The sequence below is a fragment of the Carassius gibelio genome, chromosome A5 (assembly GCF_023724105.1).
Source record: "Carassius gibelio isolate Cgi1373 ecotype wild population from Czech Republic chromosome A5, carGib1.2-hapl.c, whole genome shotgun sequence".
NCBI classification, from domain to species: Eukaryota; Metazoa; Chordata; class Actinopteri; order Cypriniformes; family Cyprinidae; genus Carassius; species Carassius gibelio.
Window position 1 is genome coordinate 39,153,477 of NC_068375.1, and position 17,815 is coordinate 39,171,291.

At 36.8% G+C, this 17,815-nt stretch overlaps 1 protein-coding gene across 2 annotated transcripts; it reads left to right on the forward strand.

Annotated features, from left to right (window-relative positions):
• The first annotated feature begins 340 nt into the window (after positions 1-340).
• Positions 341-16,702, forward strand: LOC128014914 (homeobox protein cut-like 2). 2 transcript variants are annotated; one of them, XM_052598625.1, is made up of 12 exons: positions 341-457; positions 662-693; positions 2,216-2,381; positions 2,461-2,519; positions 2,599-2,638; positions 2,836-2,866; positions 3,992-4,402; positions 6,394-6,858; positions 8,202-8,396; positions 8,785-9,043; positions 10,084-10,117; positions 16,273-16,702. In XM_052598625.1, the coding sequence occupies exons 1-12, from the start codon at positions 455-457 to the stop codon at positions 16,333-16,335; spliced, it is 1,758 nt and encodes a 585-aa protein (XP_052454585.1). In that variant the 5' UTR covers positions 341-454; the 3' UTR covers positions 16,336-16,702. The 2 variants fall into 2 exon arrangements, with proteins under 2 accessions (XP_052454585.1, XP_052454586.1); XM_052598626.1 differs by having other exon boundaries at positions 8,202-8,390.
• The last annotated feature ends 1,113 nt before the right edge of the window (positions 16,703-17,815 follow it).

Consider the following 17,815-nt stretch of genomic DNA (forward strand, 5'->3'; position numbering starts at 1 on the left):
TATAGACGTAGTAGATAAAAGATTCATATTCTGAATCAGTTATTACTGAGTAATGTCTTTTTTACATGGTTTTAGTTTACTATAATGACACTGGCAGTAATTGTGCATCTATACATTAATGTGTCTCACAAAAGGTCATTGAGAGGTGAAACTGAAATAGTGAGCGTTTGCACACGCGTGCAGCTGAATGCATGTCTCCTCTCGACTGATTGATTGATTGATTGATTGATGGATTGATTGATTGATCGTGACTCCTCCCCCATCAGCTGCTGTCTATAGATCTATTGATGGATTGATGGAGCTCTTTGTTTGCAGGGATTGATTGTCTGGATGAATGCGGCTGTGTTGTCCCTCCTCTCTTCTCTTCTCTTCTCTTCTCCTCGTCTCTGGTCTGATGTTAGTTTGCTGAAGCTCAGCTCTGCGTGGAAATACATTAAGATCAAGAGCACAACTGATGGTAAGAGCTGCTTCAGTTTCTCTCACACTGTTTATGTCTGTCTCTTTGATTATAGAGTCACTACACGGGTGTGTGATGAATAACATGTACAGTATTCGTATCGGGAAACGTGCTGCTCACAGCTTTACCTCGTAGTAAACCAGGTTTTTCTGCTTGTTCAGTGGAGGTTTATCATCTTTCTATCTGCTTTCTTCATCTTTACAGGATCTGTGTGTGTTTCCTGCAGCATCACCACCGTAAGACTTTTATCATAAAGACTTTAGTCTTGCTCAAACGTGAGAATTAATACCTAGAAATGTAAACATACTAAATATAAACATAAATTTACTAAATATATAAGTAAATATTTCTGTAAATGCACTTAATATATTGCTATTACTTAATATATCTAAATATACTAAGCATATTACTAAATATAAATGTGCTAAATATACATAAATGTAGATACTAATGTAAATGAACTAAATTATTTGCAAAATATTCTATAAAATATAAATTAACTAAATATATCGCTAAATATAAAATTTACTAAATATAAATGTAGATATAAAATGTACAAAATATACTATTACTTGTAAATAAACAGAAATTAACAAAACGTACTACTGAATATAAATGAAATAAAGACATTTAAATGTAAATATACTAAATAATTACTGAAAATAAAAGTAAATTCTTATGTATAATACTAAATATAATTATAAATGTGCTAAATATACATAAATGAAATGTAAATAATTTTGAATGCAAATAAACTAAATTATTTGCTAAATATAAGATGTATAAAATATACTACTTAATATATTGCTAAATATAAAAATAAAAATGTGCTACAAAATTTACTAAATACTACTAAATATTAATGTAAATGTAATAAATATATTACTACATATATACTAAGCATATTAATAAATATAAATAAATATAAATGTACTAAATATATTGCTAAATATAAAATTTACTAAATATAAATTTAAATATAAAATGTAAAAACATTTATTAAATGTACAAAATAAACTATAACTTGTAAATAAACAGAAATTTACAAAATTACTACTGAAAATAAATGAAATAAATGCATTTAAATGTAAATATACTAAATATATTACCGAATATAAATGTAAATGCATATGTATAATACTAAATATTATTATAAATGTGCTAAATATACATAAATGAAATGTAAATAAGTTTAAATGCAAATAAACTAAATTATTAGCAAAATATAGGAAAACGAATCACTAAATATACTACTGAATATATTGCTAAATATCAAATGTAAAAATAAAATTACATATCAATAAATATAAATGCAAATGTATACTACTGAATATAAATTAAATAAATGACTGTAAATGTAATAAATATATTATAACATATAAATATACCAAGCTTATTACTAAATATAAATGTGCTAAATATATATAAAATGTAAATATGAATGTAAATAAACTAAATGATTTGCAAATTATAAAGTGTACAAAATATACTACTAAATATAAATAGCAAATGTATTGCAAAATATAATACTAATTTGCTAAATACACAATTAATATACATATAAAACGTAAACACTGAATATATTGCTAAATATCAAATATACTTAGCATACTTTAACATGAAAATAAATATAAATGTAAAAGTATACTACTGAATATAAATTAAATAAATATGAATATAAATATACTACTAAATAATAATGCATTAAATCAAGATTGAAAAGGTATTTTTTTTTTTGTTCTTTGAACTGATTTGTAGCTCTGCTGATGTGGAGACGATGGTTGTGATGACACATCGTGATGTTCAGCGTCTGAAACAGGAAGTGCGACGACTTCAGAGTCTGCTGCAGGAAGTCCAGAAGCGAGCAGCCAATCACGTCGCTCTGCTGCAACAGCAACTGGCCAATAAAGCACAGCATATAGAGGTAGAAATATACAGAGGTATTGATTATTAAAGGAACAGTTGACTCGTTTACTCACACTGACATCTCGTCCGTTCCTTAGAGACTCCAGATGAAGTTACAATCCCAGCAGGACTATGACAAGATCAAAGCTGAGCTCAGGTATTACATAAATATATTCTCTCCTCGTGTAATATACAGTGATATAACATTACAAACGTCTCATTATTGTGACTTTCAGGACTCTTCGAGCACAGATGCAAACTACTGATGTCGTGTCGGTAAGAGAAACACGATTTTCACTCACTTTTCTTCTTATTTACTGTATTTATATTGCAGAAATATTCATAGCATGCAAGCATGCCATTCTGAATTCAGTCAGCTGAACTAAGGCGTTTGTTGGCAGCGCCACCTACTGATGAAAAATGATTGTCATTCACTACAATAGTTATTTGACTGGTGTTTGATTCTCTCTCAGGTGTCTCTCAGGAGCGTTTCTGCTGATAACGGTGAGTGCTTCATTCAAATAATACATTATTTATTCTAATTTCAACTGTAAAAAAATTTGTGCCGATTTTTTTATTTTTTATTATTCATTCTAAATTATTCCATTTATTTTTGGTAAGTATTATTTTAAGTGTATTTATTTTAAAATGTATTCTAATTTTAATTTGTCAAATAAAATATCAGATTTTTTTTTTTTTTTTTTTTTTTTTTTTTTTTTTTTTTGTAGATTAAATGTTTGAATTATTCCAATTAATTTGAATTTATTTCAAATAAAATAATTCAGCTTTTTGGTAAGTGTTTATTTTTTTATAATTTATTCTAATTCAATTAGATTTTTAGTCTTTAATCTTGTTTTTATATTAAAATTATTTATTCTAATTTATTCAAAATACAGCACTTTTCAGATTTCTGCTAGGTGTTTTTGTTTTGATTTGTTCTGATTTAAAAATGTATACAAATTTTATAAAATATATAGCATTTTTAATAAGTGTTTTTGTGTTTAATTACAATGTATTTTTGGTAAGAATGTTATTTAATAATAATAAAAAAAGATTTACTTAAAACATTTCACCCTTTTACTTATCTTATTTTGATTTTTTTATATTTTATTTTAAAACGCATTATAGTTTTACATTTTGGGAGAAAAAAACAAGTTAGTAAGTACGTCCAATTTATTTCAAATAATATATTTAAGATTTTTAAGTGTGTGTTTTATTGATGATTTATTGCATTATTTTTTTTTCTAGTCTATTTAAAATAAGACAGTTTAGCTTTATAATTTATTTTAAATTATGTATTCACATTTTAATTTATTTTAAAAAATCTGATTTTACATTGTTTTTTTTCTTAATTCATTTTAAAATTATGTGCTTATTTAATTAAATTTTTATTTTCATGAACTCACAAACCCGAGTTTTGAGAAAGCCTGGTGTAAGTGTCACAACATAGAGTCTAAACCGGCCTTAAAAACACACAAAATCCACATAATACAGTCTAATCCACATTGAAAGAGAAAACAGAATGAAAATATATTTCTTTATTTTACAAAAGCACGCTAAATGATGTGTATTAGCAATGCTGTTATGTTGCTGTATGTCTGATCTGTTGATACCTTTGCTCATTGGCAGATCTTGTGATCCAGACGGAAACGACAAAGTTTCATCACTCCATTGGGAAAGAAGAAGCACTGAATGAGTCGTCCTCTTCTTCATCACCCTCATCTCCAAGCCTCCAGAGCTTCGTTAAAGAAGAGACAGACTCCTGCAGAGATGTGGAGTCTGAGGATGGAGGTGAGCTCGACACGGCTGGATTAGCTCTGCAGGTCAAAGAGGCTCTTCAGCGGCTGAACATCGGTCAGTGGGTGTTCGGTCACTATGTGTTCGGTCTCTCTCAGGGAACCGTCAGTGATATACTGGCCCGACCCAAACCCTGGAGCAAACTGACCAACAGAGGAAGAGAACCCTTCCTGAGAATGAAGCACTTCCTGTCAGACCAGCACAGCATCCGAATACTCAGCCACATCCAGGAGAGACTGAGAGGTGAGAGGATGGATGGATGGATGGATGGAAAGATGGATGGATGGAAGAAATGAGGAATAGATGGATGGAAGGAAAAAGGATGGATGGAAGAAATGAGGAATAGATGGATGGAAGGAAAAAGGATGGATGGATGGATGGATGGATGGATGGAAAGGTAAATGGAAGGATGGATGGATGGATGGATGGATGGATGGATAGGTGGATGAATGGATGGAAAGGTAAATGGAATGATGGAAAGATGTTAGATGGATGAATGGAAGGATGGATAGATGATGGATGGATGGAGGGAAGGGAAGATGTTAGATGAATGAATGGAAGGATGGATGGATGGATGGAGGATGGATGGATGGAAGGAAAGATGAATGGGAGGATGGATGGATGGAATGACAAATGAAATGATGGAAAGATGTTAGATGGATAAATGGAAGGATGGATGGCTGATGGATGGATGAAGGGAAGGAAAGATGTTAGATGGATTAATGCATGGATGGATGGGTGGATGGATGGATGGATGGTAGGATAAATGGAATGATGGAAAGGTGTTAGATGGAAGAATGGAAGGATGGATGGATGATGGATGGAGGGAAGGGAAGATGTTAGATGGATGAATGGAATGATAGAAGAAATGAGGAATGGATGGATGGAAGGAAAAATGGAAGGATGGATGGATGGATGGATGGATGATGGATGGATGAAAGGAAAGATAATTGGAAGGATAGATGGATGGATGGATGGATGGATGGATGGATGGATGGATGGATGGAAGGAAGGAAGGAAGGGTGGATGGATGGATGGATAGGTGGATGGATGGATGGTAAGATAAGATAAATGGAATGATGGAAAGATGTTAGATGGATGAATGGAAGGATGGATAGATGATGGATGGATGGAGGGAAGGGAAGATGTTAGATGAATGAATGGAAGGATGGATGGATGGATGGATGGATGGAAGGAAAGATGAATGGGAGGATGGATGGATGGAATGACAAATGAAATGATGGAAAGATGTTAGATGGATAAATGGAAGGATGGATGGCTGATGGATGGATGAAGGGAAGGAAAGATGTTAGATGGATTAATGGATGGATGGATGGGTGGATGGATGGTAGGATAAATGGAATGATGGAAAGGTGTTAGATGGAAGAATGGAAGGATGGATGGATGATGGATGGAGGGAAGGGAAGATGTTAGATGGATGAATGGAATGATAGAAGAAATGAGGAATGGATGGATGGAAGGAAAAATGGAAGGATGGATGGATGGATGGATGGATGGATGATGGATGGATGATGGATGGATGAAAGGAAAGATAATTGGAAGGATAGATGGATGGATGGATGGATGGATGGATGGATGGAAGGAAGGAAGGAAGGAAGGAAGGAAGGAAGGAAGGGTGGATGGATGGATGGATAGGTGGATGGATGGATGGTAAGATAAGATAAATGGAATGATGGAAAGATGTTAGATGGATGAATGGAAGGATGGATAGATGATGGATGGATGGAGGGAAGGGAAGATGTTAGATGAATGAATGGAAGGATGGATGGAAAGGTAAATGGAAGGATGGATGGATGGATGGATGGAAAGATGAATGGGAGGATGGATGGATGGAATGACAAATGGAATGATGGAAAGATGTTAGATGGATAAATGGATGTATGGATGGAAGGAAGGAAGGAAGGATTGATAGATGAAGAAATGGATAAATGGAATTGTGATGCAATATTGATATTCATGTATAGAACTTTAATAATGTACTTCTTTTAAACAGTTTCTTTAAAAACAGATAATATCTTAGACTCAATATCTCCTGTAGTTATATTTCTCAGGTAAATTCCTCATTTTCAAGATAGTTTAGTTATTTGGAAAATATGTTTTCTTTCTTGCTTGCTTTCTTGTACCAAAATAGTTTGTTGTAGTTTTTTTTTTTACTTACCAAATAGAAAAATACAAATGTAGTCTTGTCAACTAGTTTGTTCTTGTCTGTGAAGGCGTCTTCGTTCCGTGGGTTGGTGCTGCAGACGTGAGCTCAGACGACGTGATCAGGAACATCCTGCAGCAGGCCAAACACGAGATGCATACGACGAACGACTCGAGTGAAGCAGCGCTCCAGGAAGAAGAAGAAGAAGAAGAAGAAGAGGATGATGGGACACTGGAGCCTAGCGTTCAGTCCCCGGCTGATTTTGTCCAAAGCATCATCCAGAAGGTCAAATGTGACCTGGATGAAGATACTGACCCCTCCGTTTCTCCGTCCTCCGTGAGCCGCTCGTCCCAGACACTTCCTGTGGATCCGGATCAGAGAACGCAGGTCTTTAACGGGTCAAAGGTGAAGACGGAGCCGCGTCAGAGACCTCGCTCCTGTCCCATCAGCAGCAGCTGTGAGCTTCAGTCTCTGGATCTGGACACCTTCAGCATCACGCAGAGGGTCAAAGAAGCTCTCACCGTCAACAACATCGGTTTGTGTTCATGCATATAAAGCAAATGAGGACCTGAGATCAGACATCAATGACTCCTCAGATCATAACCCATCTAATGCATCGTTTTCATCTGCTGGAGCAGAACACAAGTGAAAAAATCCCACAGATAAAAGCAGGAACCTAAACCGTATCTAGAGACCAGAAGCAGTGTTGTTATTGTTATCTAAAAATACTCGTTTTAAAAATCAGTATTTTCAGCCATTTAAAATAAACCTCCAATCAAGTATAAATATAAGTTTTTTTTTTTTTTTTAAGTTTGCATTTTGATTTTAATTTTTAAAGTTCTAGTAAGTTAGCTTTTTTTTTTTAATGTCTATATATTTTATTTATTTATCTCAGTTTTAGTTCAACTTAATTGCGTTGCAAGGCAACTTTTTTTATATTTTATATTATTTCATCTTTTTTTTTTCAAGTCATGATTTTTTTTTTTTTAAATCACGACTTGAAATAAAATTATTTTACTGAAATAAATAAATTTAAGTAAAATTAAAATAGACATATAAATAAATTAGAGCTATATAGATATAAAGCTAATAAATTAAAGCTAAATAAATATTACAATATATTTTTTTATAAAATAAAACAACAAAATTACTATAAAAATAAAGGCTAATTTAAAGAGTAGGTCATATGGTATTTTAAAGTGTCCTAATATTATGTTTAAATGCATCTTATTAGTTTTCTCAGAATATCCATTAAATATTAGAGTACGCTCTTCTGTGTCCACCCGCTCCACAAGGATGCACTGTTTTCTTTCAAATCATATCTTTTCAAATATCTTTATTAATCATGCACTTTTTTTTTAATTTAAGGATAGCTACGTTATAAACTGCAAAAGAGATATTTTTTCCAAAAACCTACATGACTTGCTCTTTAAAATATTAAAATACTTTCACTTAATGGATATAATCTATCTAAAGAAAACAGTCAGAAAAAATATAATATAAATCTTAATTCTACTTGTAATGTACCAAAAATTGTACATTTACATTAAAAAATAAAATTACATTTATCAATTCATTTAAAGAATGTAAAAGTAAATCCTGATCCGCCAAAGTATTTCTTTTAATTCAGTATGACTGAATAATAATCTTTTGGAGACTAAATGGTAAACAACGAGATTAAAGTTTACTAAGAAAGTCCCTTTTGGTAAATTATTAACTATGAAATTATATTTCTAATATTATATTTTTGAAGAAAATTGTTAGAAAAAAATATAATCCCCATCAATGGGCATGAAATGTACCATTTGACGTATAATCTGAATGTTTAAGTGTATTTGTGTTTAATAGTGCCGCTCTTGATTGCTGTTGTTCTGGCAGGTCAGCGCGTGTTCGGCGAAGAGGTTTTGGGTCTAACACAAAGCTCTGTGTCTGAACTGCTGTCGCACCCCAAACCCTGGACTAAACTCAGTCTGAAGGGGAAGGAGAACTTCATTCGGATGCATCTGTGGCTCCAAGACCCTCAAAACATCCAGAAGCTCAACGCTATGAAGAAGATGGACCAGAGAGGTCAATGTGTGTTTGATTTACTCGTCCTCAGTCCATCAGGAGTTTGTGTCTTCAACAGATTTGGAGAAATGTAGCATTGCATCACTTCCTCGCCAATGGATGTGAATGGGTGCCGTCAGAATGAGAGTCTGATAAAAACATCACAAAAATCCACAGTCCATCAGTGAACATCTGGAGAAGACAAAAGATGAAAAAAATCCAGCGTTGAGAAGTTTTAGAGAGTCTATAATCCATAATATGACGGCACCCATTCACATCCATTGGCGAGGAAGTGATACAATGCTACATTTCTCCAAACCTGATGAAGAAACACACTCGGGTGACCTGAGGGTGACGATATTTCCTACACATCTTTGGTGCACTGTTTCTTTAAACGTCGTCTGTTCTTTCGCAGCTCGTCTCAGACGTGCTCTGATGGGATCAGACTGTGAGTCACACAGGACGTTAGACGCCAGAGGACGCTGGGTTTGTGATCATTGGGGACGGTGTGAGGTGGTGAAGAGGCCGCGTGTCATCTTTAGCGCTCAGGAGAGAGAAGCACTGATAGCGGTGTATCAGACAGAGCCGTATCCGTCTCCACACACCATCGAGAGACTCGCAGCACAGCTAGACCTGCACTCCAGCACCGTCAGCAACTGGTTCTACAACTACAGGTCCGTATCAATGACCACGAGATGAGGAAAAGATAAGAATTCAATGAAAAGTTAAATTAAAATAAATAAATGTGAACTAAAAGTGCATTTTGGGAAGCAATGTGCACAGTTTTCAACATTTCTGTGGATGGATGTTTACAGTATTTCACCAGAATACGTTAGACATAATAAAAGTTAGAAAATTTAAGGATTTATACCACAAATATAAATGTTTTTGCAACATGCAGTGCAGACAAAATAATTATTAAACCTATAACTATCAAATATTGCTTTTTTACATGACAGTACAATTACTAATTAATTTACTTTCATGATTTTTTATAATTGGTTAAAACAATAATATTCTAATATTTTAAGATAATTATTATGATTTTAAATAATCAATATTTTTATTGCCTATATAATCTAAGGTGTGTATGTATGGTACAGTACGTATATACAAACAATATAAAATCTAATAAAATATAAAACATTCATATAGACAAGTAATAAAATTGTTTATATATATATATATATATATATATATATATATATATATATATATATATATATAAGATGCATGCACCATATTATTTGAAATTATATATTTAATGTATAAATATTTCACCTTTGTCTCTCTCTCTCTCTCACACACACTAACACACACACACACACACACACATATATATAAAATCTAAAAAATATATGCAATTAAATATTTTATATAAAATATAGAAAAATATATTAAATTAATATACTGAGAAATTAAACATAATAAAAAATAATTATAAAATAAACAATCAATATAAAACACTAAAAATGATAATTAACCAAGAACGTGATTCAAGGGTTTTAGCTCATAATAATGTTTGGGGATCTTAGATCTAGATAAACTAAAACAAAACCCTGTTTTTGGTGAAAAAAAAAAAAAACACAATAAATGAAGTTCAAGGAAAATAATGTATATTGTATGTACTTGAGCAAGTAAAGATATCAAATGGATGTTTTATAAGCTCTTTAAACTCACACAAAAGAATAAATGTAATTCTCTCTGTGAACAGGTCCAGAAGCAGACGAGATGGCGTTTCAGAACCGGTACTGTTACGTGTTAGAACGTAATTGTGGTGTTAAGTGTTAACCTGTGAGCAGTGTGTATTTTCTTGTGTCTCTCTCTCTTTCGCTCCCTGCTCATTAGAGCAACAGGTGCAGCTGCTAAGTGGGCGCAGCTGAAGCATGTCAACGTGTGGATATAAGCAGTGAGGATTGTCTGTTTGTCGAGCTCACCCTCCTGCTTCCTTGGTGTAGATCGTGTGTGGACGACTGCTGCTTAGAAGAACGGTGTTGTGTTAACCCCAAGAGAGCTGTGCTGTGACCCAGTTCATGTAAAACTCCTGGTGAGGAGTTAGAACTGGTAGTGGTATTAGGCCGGTAATTGTATTGTTAAACTAACAATTGTTTGTTTAAAATAACCTGTGAGAGAGGTTTTTAGGCCTTTTTATTTCCTTTATAGTTTTCTCCTGTTTAATGGTCAGAAAGGGAGGTAAGGATTTTATTTTATTTATTGTTTAATTCCAGGGAAGAGGACTTAAAACTTAGTTAGAAAACTCCCTTTTGTTTATTGTTTTGGCCATTTTGAAGCCCTCTCAGCTTAAGTTATTTCTCGAGTCTTATCCCAATGTAAACAAATAAATACCACTTTTTTTTATTGACTTCTGGGTTGTGTGCCGGCGTGTTTGTGGAAGCAGGAGATTGAACTCCGGGCGGCACCCCTTTTCTTTGGTGTCGCTCTCGATGTGCGTGCATGTGGCACGTAACATAATGGGGGCTCGTCTTTAAATTCATAATTCTTCGATTACGGAAACAAAGGGAAAACCTCAAAGTCGGTGAGTAAGAATCTAATCTTACCATATATCAAAAATATTTTTGGTGGGGGAGGAAATATGGAGAGTGAGGTTGAAGCCTTTATTAGCTCTCCGTCTGTAGAGCAGTTAGATCGTTTTAAAAAAAAAGAGTTACTGCAAATTGCGGAGAGTCTTAAAATATCAGTTTCATCTTCGGCATTAAAAGCTGATGTCAGAAAAGAAATCCTGTCGGAGATGGTTTCTCTTGGTAGGTTGCCTAAAGAATCTGTACCACCTGCACGTGAGTTTGATCCTGAGGTGGCACTAAAATTAAAAGAATTAGACTTGCAAATTAAGCGTCAAGAACATGAGACACGTTTGCTAGGGTTACGTGAACTAGAACTTGTTCGTTTAACGAAGCAGGAGGAACGTGCGCAGCCTGTTGTTGAGCCACAGGGGGGCCATGGGTTAAGTCAGTTTGATCCTACTCGTTACATGAAGCTCGTTCCCCAGTTTAGGGAAACGGAAGTAGATGCCTACTTTACAGCTTTTGAGAGGGTAGCTGGAAAACTGTGCTGGCCTAAAGATATGTGGGCGGTGATGTTACAGAGTAGCTTCGTGGGCAAAGCCCAAGAGGTTTGCTCTGCTTTGCCCATTGAAGACTCTCTTGATTACGATGAAGTCAAAACAGCGGTTCTTAGAGCGTATGAACTCGTGCCAGAGGCGTACAGGCAGAAGTTCAGAAGTCATACGAAGACGTCTAGACAGACCTTTGTAGAATTCGCGCATGATAAAAAGGCAATGTTAGAGAAGTGGTGTATTGCGTCGGATGCTACAACGTTTGAACGCCTACAGGAATTAATATTATTGGAGGACTTCAAGGGTTGCCTCCCTGAAAATTTGGTGTTACATCTAAATGAACAGAAGGTTTCTACTTTGTCTGAAGCAGCAGTATTTGATGAGTACGTGTTGACTCACCGTACTGTTTTTGCCTCGCCCTGTCCTAGTCAAAACATTAGAGCGTATACTGAGCGGAATTCTGCAGGTGTGCGTTCCCCAAAGTCTGATTCTCGTGCGAGAGTGCCTGGGGGAAGTATGTTTAGGCCCACCGATTCAAAACGCGCATGCTTCTTCTGTCTTGATCCCAGTCATTTAATTGCAGACTGCAAGGCGTGGAAGCAAAAGAATGTGGCTGCTAAAGCTAAAGGAGTTGCACATTTAGTACTTGAACCACAGGTAGGAATGGCTGAGACTTTTTCACCTGGAACGGAGTTGTTTAAACCTTTCCTGATGAATGGTTCAGTTTCTATTTCTCCTGGAGACACGGCAAAACCTATTTCCATTCTGCGCGACACTGGTGCCGCCCACTCGTTTATTCTTGAAAACGTACTTCCACTATCTGCAGACACTTACACAGGGACTGATATATTGGTCCGTGGAATTGAGCTAGGGTGCATTAAAGTTCCTGTTCATTCTGTGTTCCTGAAGTCCGAGCTAGTCACTAGCTTAGTAAACGTGGGAGTATGTGTTAAGCTACCAGTTGAAGGTGTCAATTTCATCTTAGGGAATGATCTGGCCGGAGGCAATGTTTTCCCTTTTCCGTTAGTGTCTGAGTGTCCTACGAGAGATTCAGATGTGCTGGCTGTTTCTCCTCCTTTATTTCCAGCGTGTGCGGTAACGCGTGCACAGTCACAAAAATTTGCAGACACCGTTGATCTGTCTGACTCTTTTCTACTAAGTTCGAAACCAACAGAGTTGTCGTTGTCGGTGAATGACAATGTGTTTGAGACAAGCTCTGATGAGTGTAATCAAAGGCAAACTGCTACTATAGGACGAAAGCAGCTTAGTGCCGCACAAAAGTCAGACTCTACTTTGTCGCGCTGTATTGAATCCGCCGTAAAATCCAAAGATGAACTCGCTCATGTGAGGATGGGATATTATTGGGACGGGGAGGTATTAAGGCGCAAGTGGCTTCCAATATCTGGGGACAAGACTGACTTAGACCATGCCGACCAAATTGTTGTGCCAACCTGTTATCGTCCTGTAGTGCTCGAATTGGCTCACGATCACCAAATGGCAGGCCACTTTGGAGTCAATAAAACCTATAAGCGTGTTACAAAATATTTTTACTGGCCCGGAATAAAAGCCTGTGTCGTGAAATATTGCCGGTCCTGTCATGCGTGTCAGATTGCAGGAAAACCTAACCAGATTGTGCGCCCTGCGCCCCTACACCCAATTCCTGTGGTGGGGGAGCCGTTCGAAAGATTAATACTAGACTGTGTTGGCCCGCTCCCGAAATCGAAAAGCGGACATCAGTATGTTCTCACGCTGATGTGTGCAACCACTCGGTTTCCCGAGGCGGTCCCTCTTCGTAATATAAAAGCAAAGACTATTGCGAAAGAACTAATCAAATTCTGCTCTCTTTTTGGCTTACCTCGAGTAATTCAAACAGACCGTGGAACTAACTTTACATCGAAGCTTTTCAAGCAGGTGCTAAATAGAATTTCGGTGTCGCATCAGATGTCCAGTGCCTATCATCCGCAGTCTCAGGGAGCGTTGGAGCGGTTCCATCAAACGCTCAAAACCATGTTGCGTATCTACTGCGTTGAGGAGGGAAAAGACTGGGCTGACAGTTTGCCCTTGCTACTTTTCGCTGTGCGAGAAACCGTGCAAGACTCTCTAGGCTTCAGCCCAGCGCAGTTAGTGTTTGGACACTCCGTTCGTGGCCCCCTCAGGCTTCTTAGTGAGCAAATGCTTGAGGAAGAGGTTGCACTTGTGCCAGTGGCTGAGTATGTTGATACTCTCCGTAAGAGGTTGAACCGCGCTTGTGTTCTCGCCAAGTCTAATCTAGCAGGTTCACAGGATGTTATGAAAGATTACTACGATCGCAAAAGTGTTGTCCGTTCGTTTGCTCCGGGTGAGTCGGTGCTGGCATTATTACCAGTTCCTGGGTCTCCTTTGCAATCCCAATTTACTGGTCCTTACGTTGTTGAGAAAAAACTGAGTGAAACTAACTATGTACTGAGAACACCAGATCGTAGGAAGAAAATGCGAATGTGTCACATTAATATGTTGAAGCCGTATCATGCTAGAGATCAAGTTGTAGCATCAGTTAAGGATGTGACGTTGGTGGCTCCTGTTCTCCAGAGCTCCGTAGAGGATGAAGTTGGAGTAAATATTCCAGGGCTGGGCGAAAGCTTGCAAAACTCGAACGTGCTCAACAATTTGCGTACCTTTCTTGGTCACTTACCAGATTACCAAAGAAAAAATATTACAGCATTGATTGACAGTTTTCCCAGTATTTTCTCTGATCTCCCGTCTTGTACTGATGTGTTGTTCCATGACATTGATGTTGGAGATGCGGCTCCTATTAAACAACATCCGTATAGAGTTAATCCTTATAAGCGTGGTATCATGAAAACTGAGGTTGAATACATGTTACGAAACAGTTTAGCAAAACCAAGTCAAAGCGCGTGGAGTTCGCCCTGCCTGTTGGTTCCTAAAAGTGATTCATCATTTCGATTCTGTACGGACTTCCGAAAGGTTAATTCAGTTACTAAACCTGACTGTTTTCCCCTTCCAAGAATAGATGATTGCATTGATAGAGTCGGACCAGCAAAGTTTGTTTCGAAGCTTGACCTGCTGAAGGGCTACTGGCAGGTGCCCCTTACTCCGCGCGCTTCTGAAATCTCAGCATTTGTCACACCAGACTACTTCTGTCAATATTCCGTGATGGCCTTCGGTATGCGGAACGCCCCGTCCACGTTCCAACGCCTAATGCAGTTGGTACTGCGTGATGTACAGAATTGTACTGCTTACCTTGATGATATTGTTGTGTATTCTTCCACGTGGGAAGAACATGTTGAATCATTACGTGAGGTATTCTCCCGACTAGCTGGTGCATCACTAACTGTGAACCTGACAAAATGCGAATTCGCCAAAGCCTACGTCACCTATCTTGGTAAACGTGTGGGTCAAGGTCAGGTTTGCCCAATAGATGCCAAGGTAGTGGCCATAACTGAATTTCCTACACCCACAAATAAACGCGAGTTACGCCGCTTCATCGGAATGGCTGGTTATCACCGGGGGTTTTGTCGCAATTTTGCCACTCTTATTGCACCCCTAACTGACCTTCTCCGACCGACATCAGGTTTTAACTGGACTCCTAATTGTGAACGTGCTTTCTCTGGAACAAAAGACCTATTGTGTAATGCCCCAGTCCTGGCCGCCCCTAACTTTGAACGGCCTTTCCAACTTGAGGTCGACTCGAGAATGGTAGGGGCAGGAGCTGTTCTTCTGCAGACGTCAGAAATGAACATCAAGAAACCTGTGTGTTATTTCTCGAAAAAGTTTAATCGCTGTCAATACAAGTATAGCACTATTGAAAAAGAGGCTCTCGCATTATTAATGGCATTGAAACATTTTGAGGTTTATCTGGGTGGGTCCACGTTCCCTGTCAAAGTTTTTACGGACCATAATCCGTTGGTTTTTCTCAATCGCATGTACAATTCAAACCAACGCTTAATGCGTTGGTCCCTTGCTCTTCAGGAGTTTAATTTGGAGATTGTCCATAAGCGCGGTACTGAAAATCTGATTGCATTTTCAGCAGTGTGCGCTCTGGATAGCGCATCAGCAGAGTAAGATAAAAGATCAATGTGATGTGGCCATTAATCTTTTGGGGAGGGGAGGAGTGTTACGTGTTAGAACGTAATTGTGGTGTTAAGTGTTAACCTGTGAGCAGTGTGTATTTTCTTGTGTCTCTCTCTCTTTCGCTCCCTGCTCATTAGAGCAACAGGTGCAGCTGCTAAGTGGGCGCAGCTGAAGCATGTCAACGTGTGGATATAAGCAGTGAGGATTGTCTGTTTGTCGAGCTCACCCTCCTGCTTCCTTGGTGTAGATCGTGTGTGGACGACTGCTGCTTAGAAGAACGGTGTTGTGTTAACCCCAAGAGAGCTGTGCTGTGACCCAGTTCATGTAAAACTCCTGGTGAGGAGTTAGAACTGGTAGTGGTATTAGGCCGGTAATTGTATTGTTAAACTAACCATTGTTTGTTTAAAATAACCTGTGAGAGAGGTTTTTAGGCCTTTTTATTTCCTTTATAGTTTTCTCCTGTTTAATGGTCAGAAAGGGAGGTAAGGATTTTATTTTATTTATTGTTTAATTCCAGGGAAGAGGACTTAAAACTTAGTTAGAAAACTCCCTTTTGTTTATTGTTTTGGCCATTTTGAAGCCCTCTCAGCTTAAGTTATTTCTCGAGTCTTATCCCAATGTAAACAAATAAATACCACTTTTTTTTATTGACTTCTGGGTTGTGTGCCGGCGTGTTTGTGGAAGCAGGAGATTGAACTCCGGGCGGCACCCCTTTTCTTTGGTGTCGCTCTCGATGTGCGTGCATGTGGCACGTAACAGGTACAAACCAGAACATTTCAGAATCCGGTCGGTTCTGGTCCGGTTTCAGCCAGTTCAGTCTGAATCAAACCGGAGCCCAGTGACGGACAGATGGAGGAGGACACAGATCACGTCTTCACCAGTGTGAAGAGAGAGAAAGAGCTGTGAGATCAACACAGACAGATCTCAGGAACTCTAAATCTGAACACTACACCCTTTCAGTCTGTCTTTTTTTTTTTTTTTTTTTTTTTTTTAAGCATGATTCATTTACGATTCAGTGAAAAAGTAAACACTGTTTGGCCAGATTTTTTTTTTTTTTTTTTTTTTTTTTTTAGTATGACTGATGAATAATTGCTGGTTGTATATATGTTTGATATCTACTTATGTACGCTCATTTAAATTCAGTTTGGTTTGGAGACTAAATGGTTAACAATGAAAGTTTGCTAATAAATGTGAGTCTCTTTTGGCGACTGATGGTGAAGTTTTTTATTAAAATAATCTACAATATGCTGCCAGTGATTTAACTCAAGACCTAAAAACAAAACAAAATGTTTACATAAATGTACACTTAAGTAATGGAAATATCAGCCCAGTTATTATAATAATATAACAATTATTAGAAATTATTATAAATCTTACAAAAAATATTTCGAAATTCTGAAAGTTGATTAAAAGAACACTGCATTTAATTTAAATATATTAAAAATAACAAATACATATAAACTAATTGTTAATAATGACTATACTAATAGAAATTCTTAAATAAACAATTCTGTTTCTATCCAAACTTTTTTTTAATTAAATGTAATTTTATTATTGTTTATTAATTGTATACATTTTTTTTTTTTTTTTTACAATTAATACGCGAACATTAGAAAACGAACATTGCCAGGGGGTTACAAACAATTTAAACAAATATATAAAATAATTACCAACAATCGATAAATTCTACATAATTAATTAAAACAAACTGAGAACAGCTACGAATAAACACCAACAAACAAACAAACAAAAAAGATCTCCCAAACTCCGCTAAAGCCAAAACAAACCGTCGTCGCGTGACGCGCTCGTGCGTGCTTACGTCATGACAGCAGCGCAGCTGAGAGGGAGCGTCATGGCGGCGTAGACGGGTTACTGTATGGTTACTGTTTACATTCCCTTCACCGTCTCTTTTCCAGTGGTGGACAGTAACGGAGTAGCTTTACTTCGTTACTGTACTTAAGTACATTTTTCAAGTATCTGTACTTTACTGGAGTAGTTTTATTTTGAGCAACTTTTACTTTTACTTCACTACATTCCAAAGCATAAAATCGTACTTTTTACTTCACTACATTTCATAAAACATATCGTTACTCCCTATAATATATCACGTGCTCCGACACGCAGAAGCGGTGTCTGATTCATCATGAACGAACTGAGTCTTTTCAAAATAAACTTTTAAATCGGATCGCGAATCGCACCAAACGATTCGTTTACGAATTAGAATGATCCGATTGCAGCTGTTCTGGAGTCGACCACTCACTGATTCAAATGAACCGTTTAGTGCGAGTCTCCAGAACTAAGA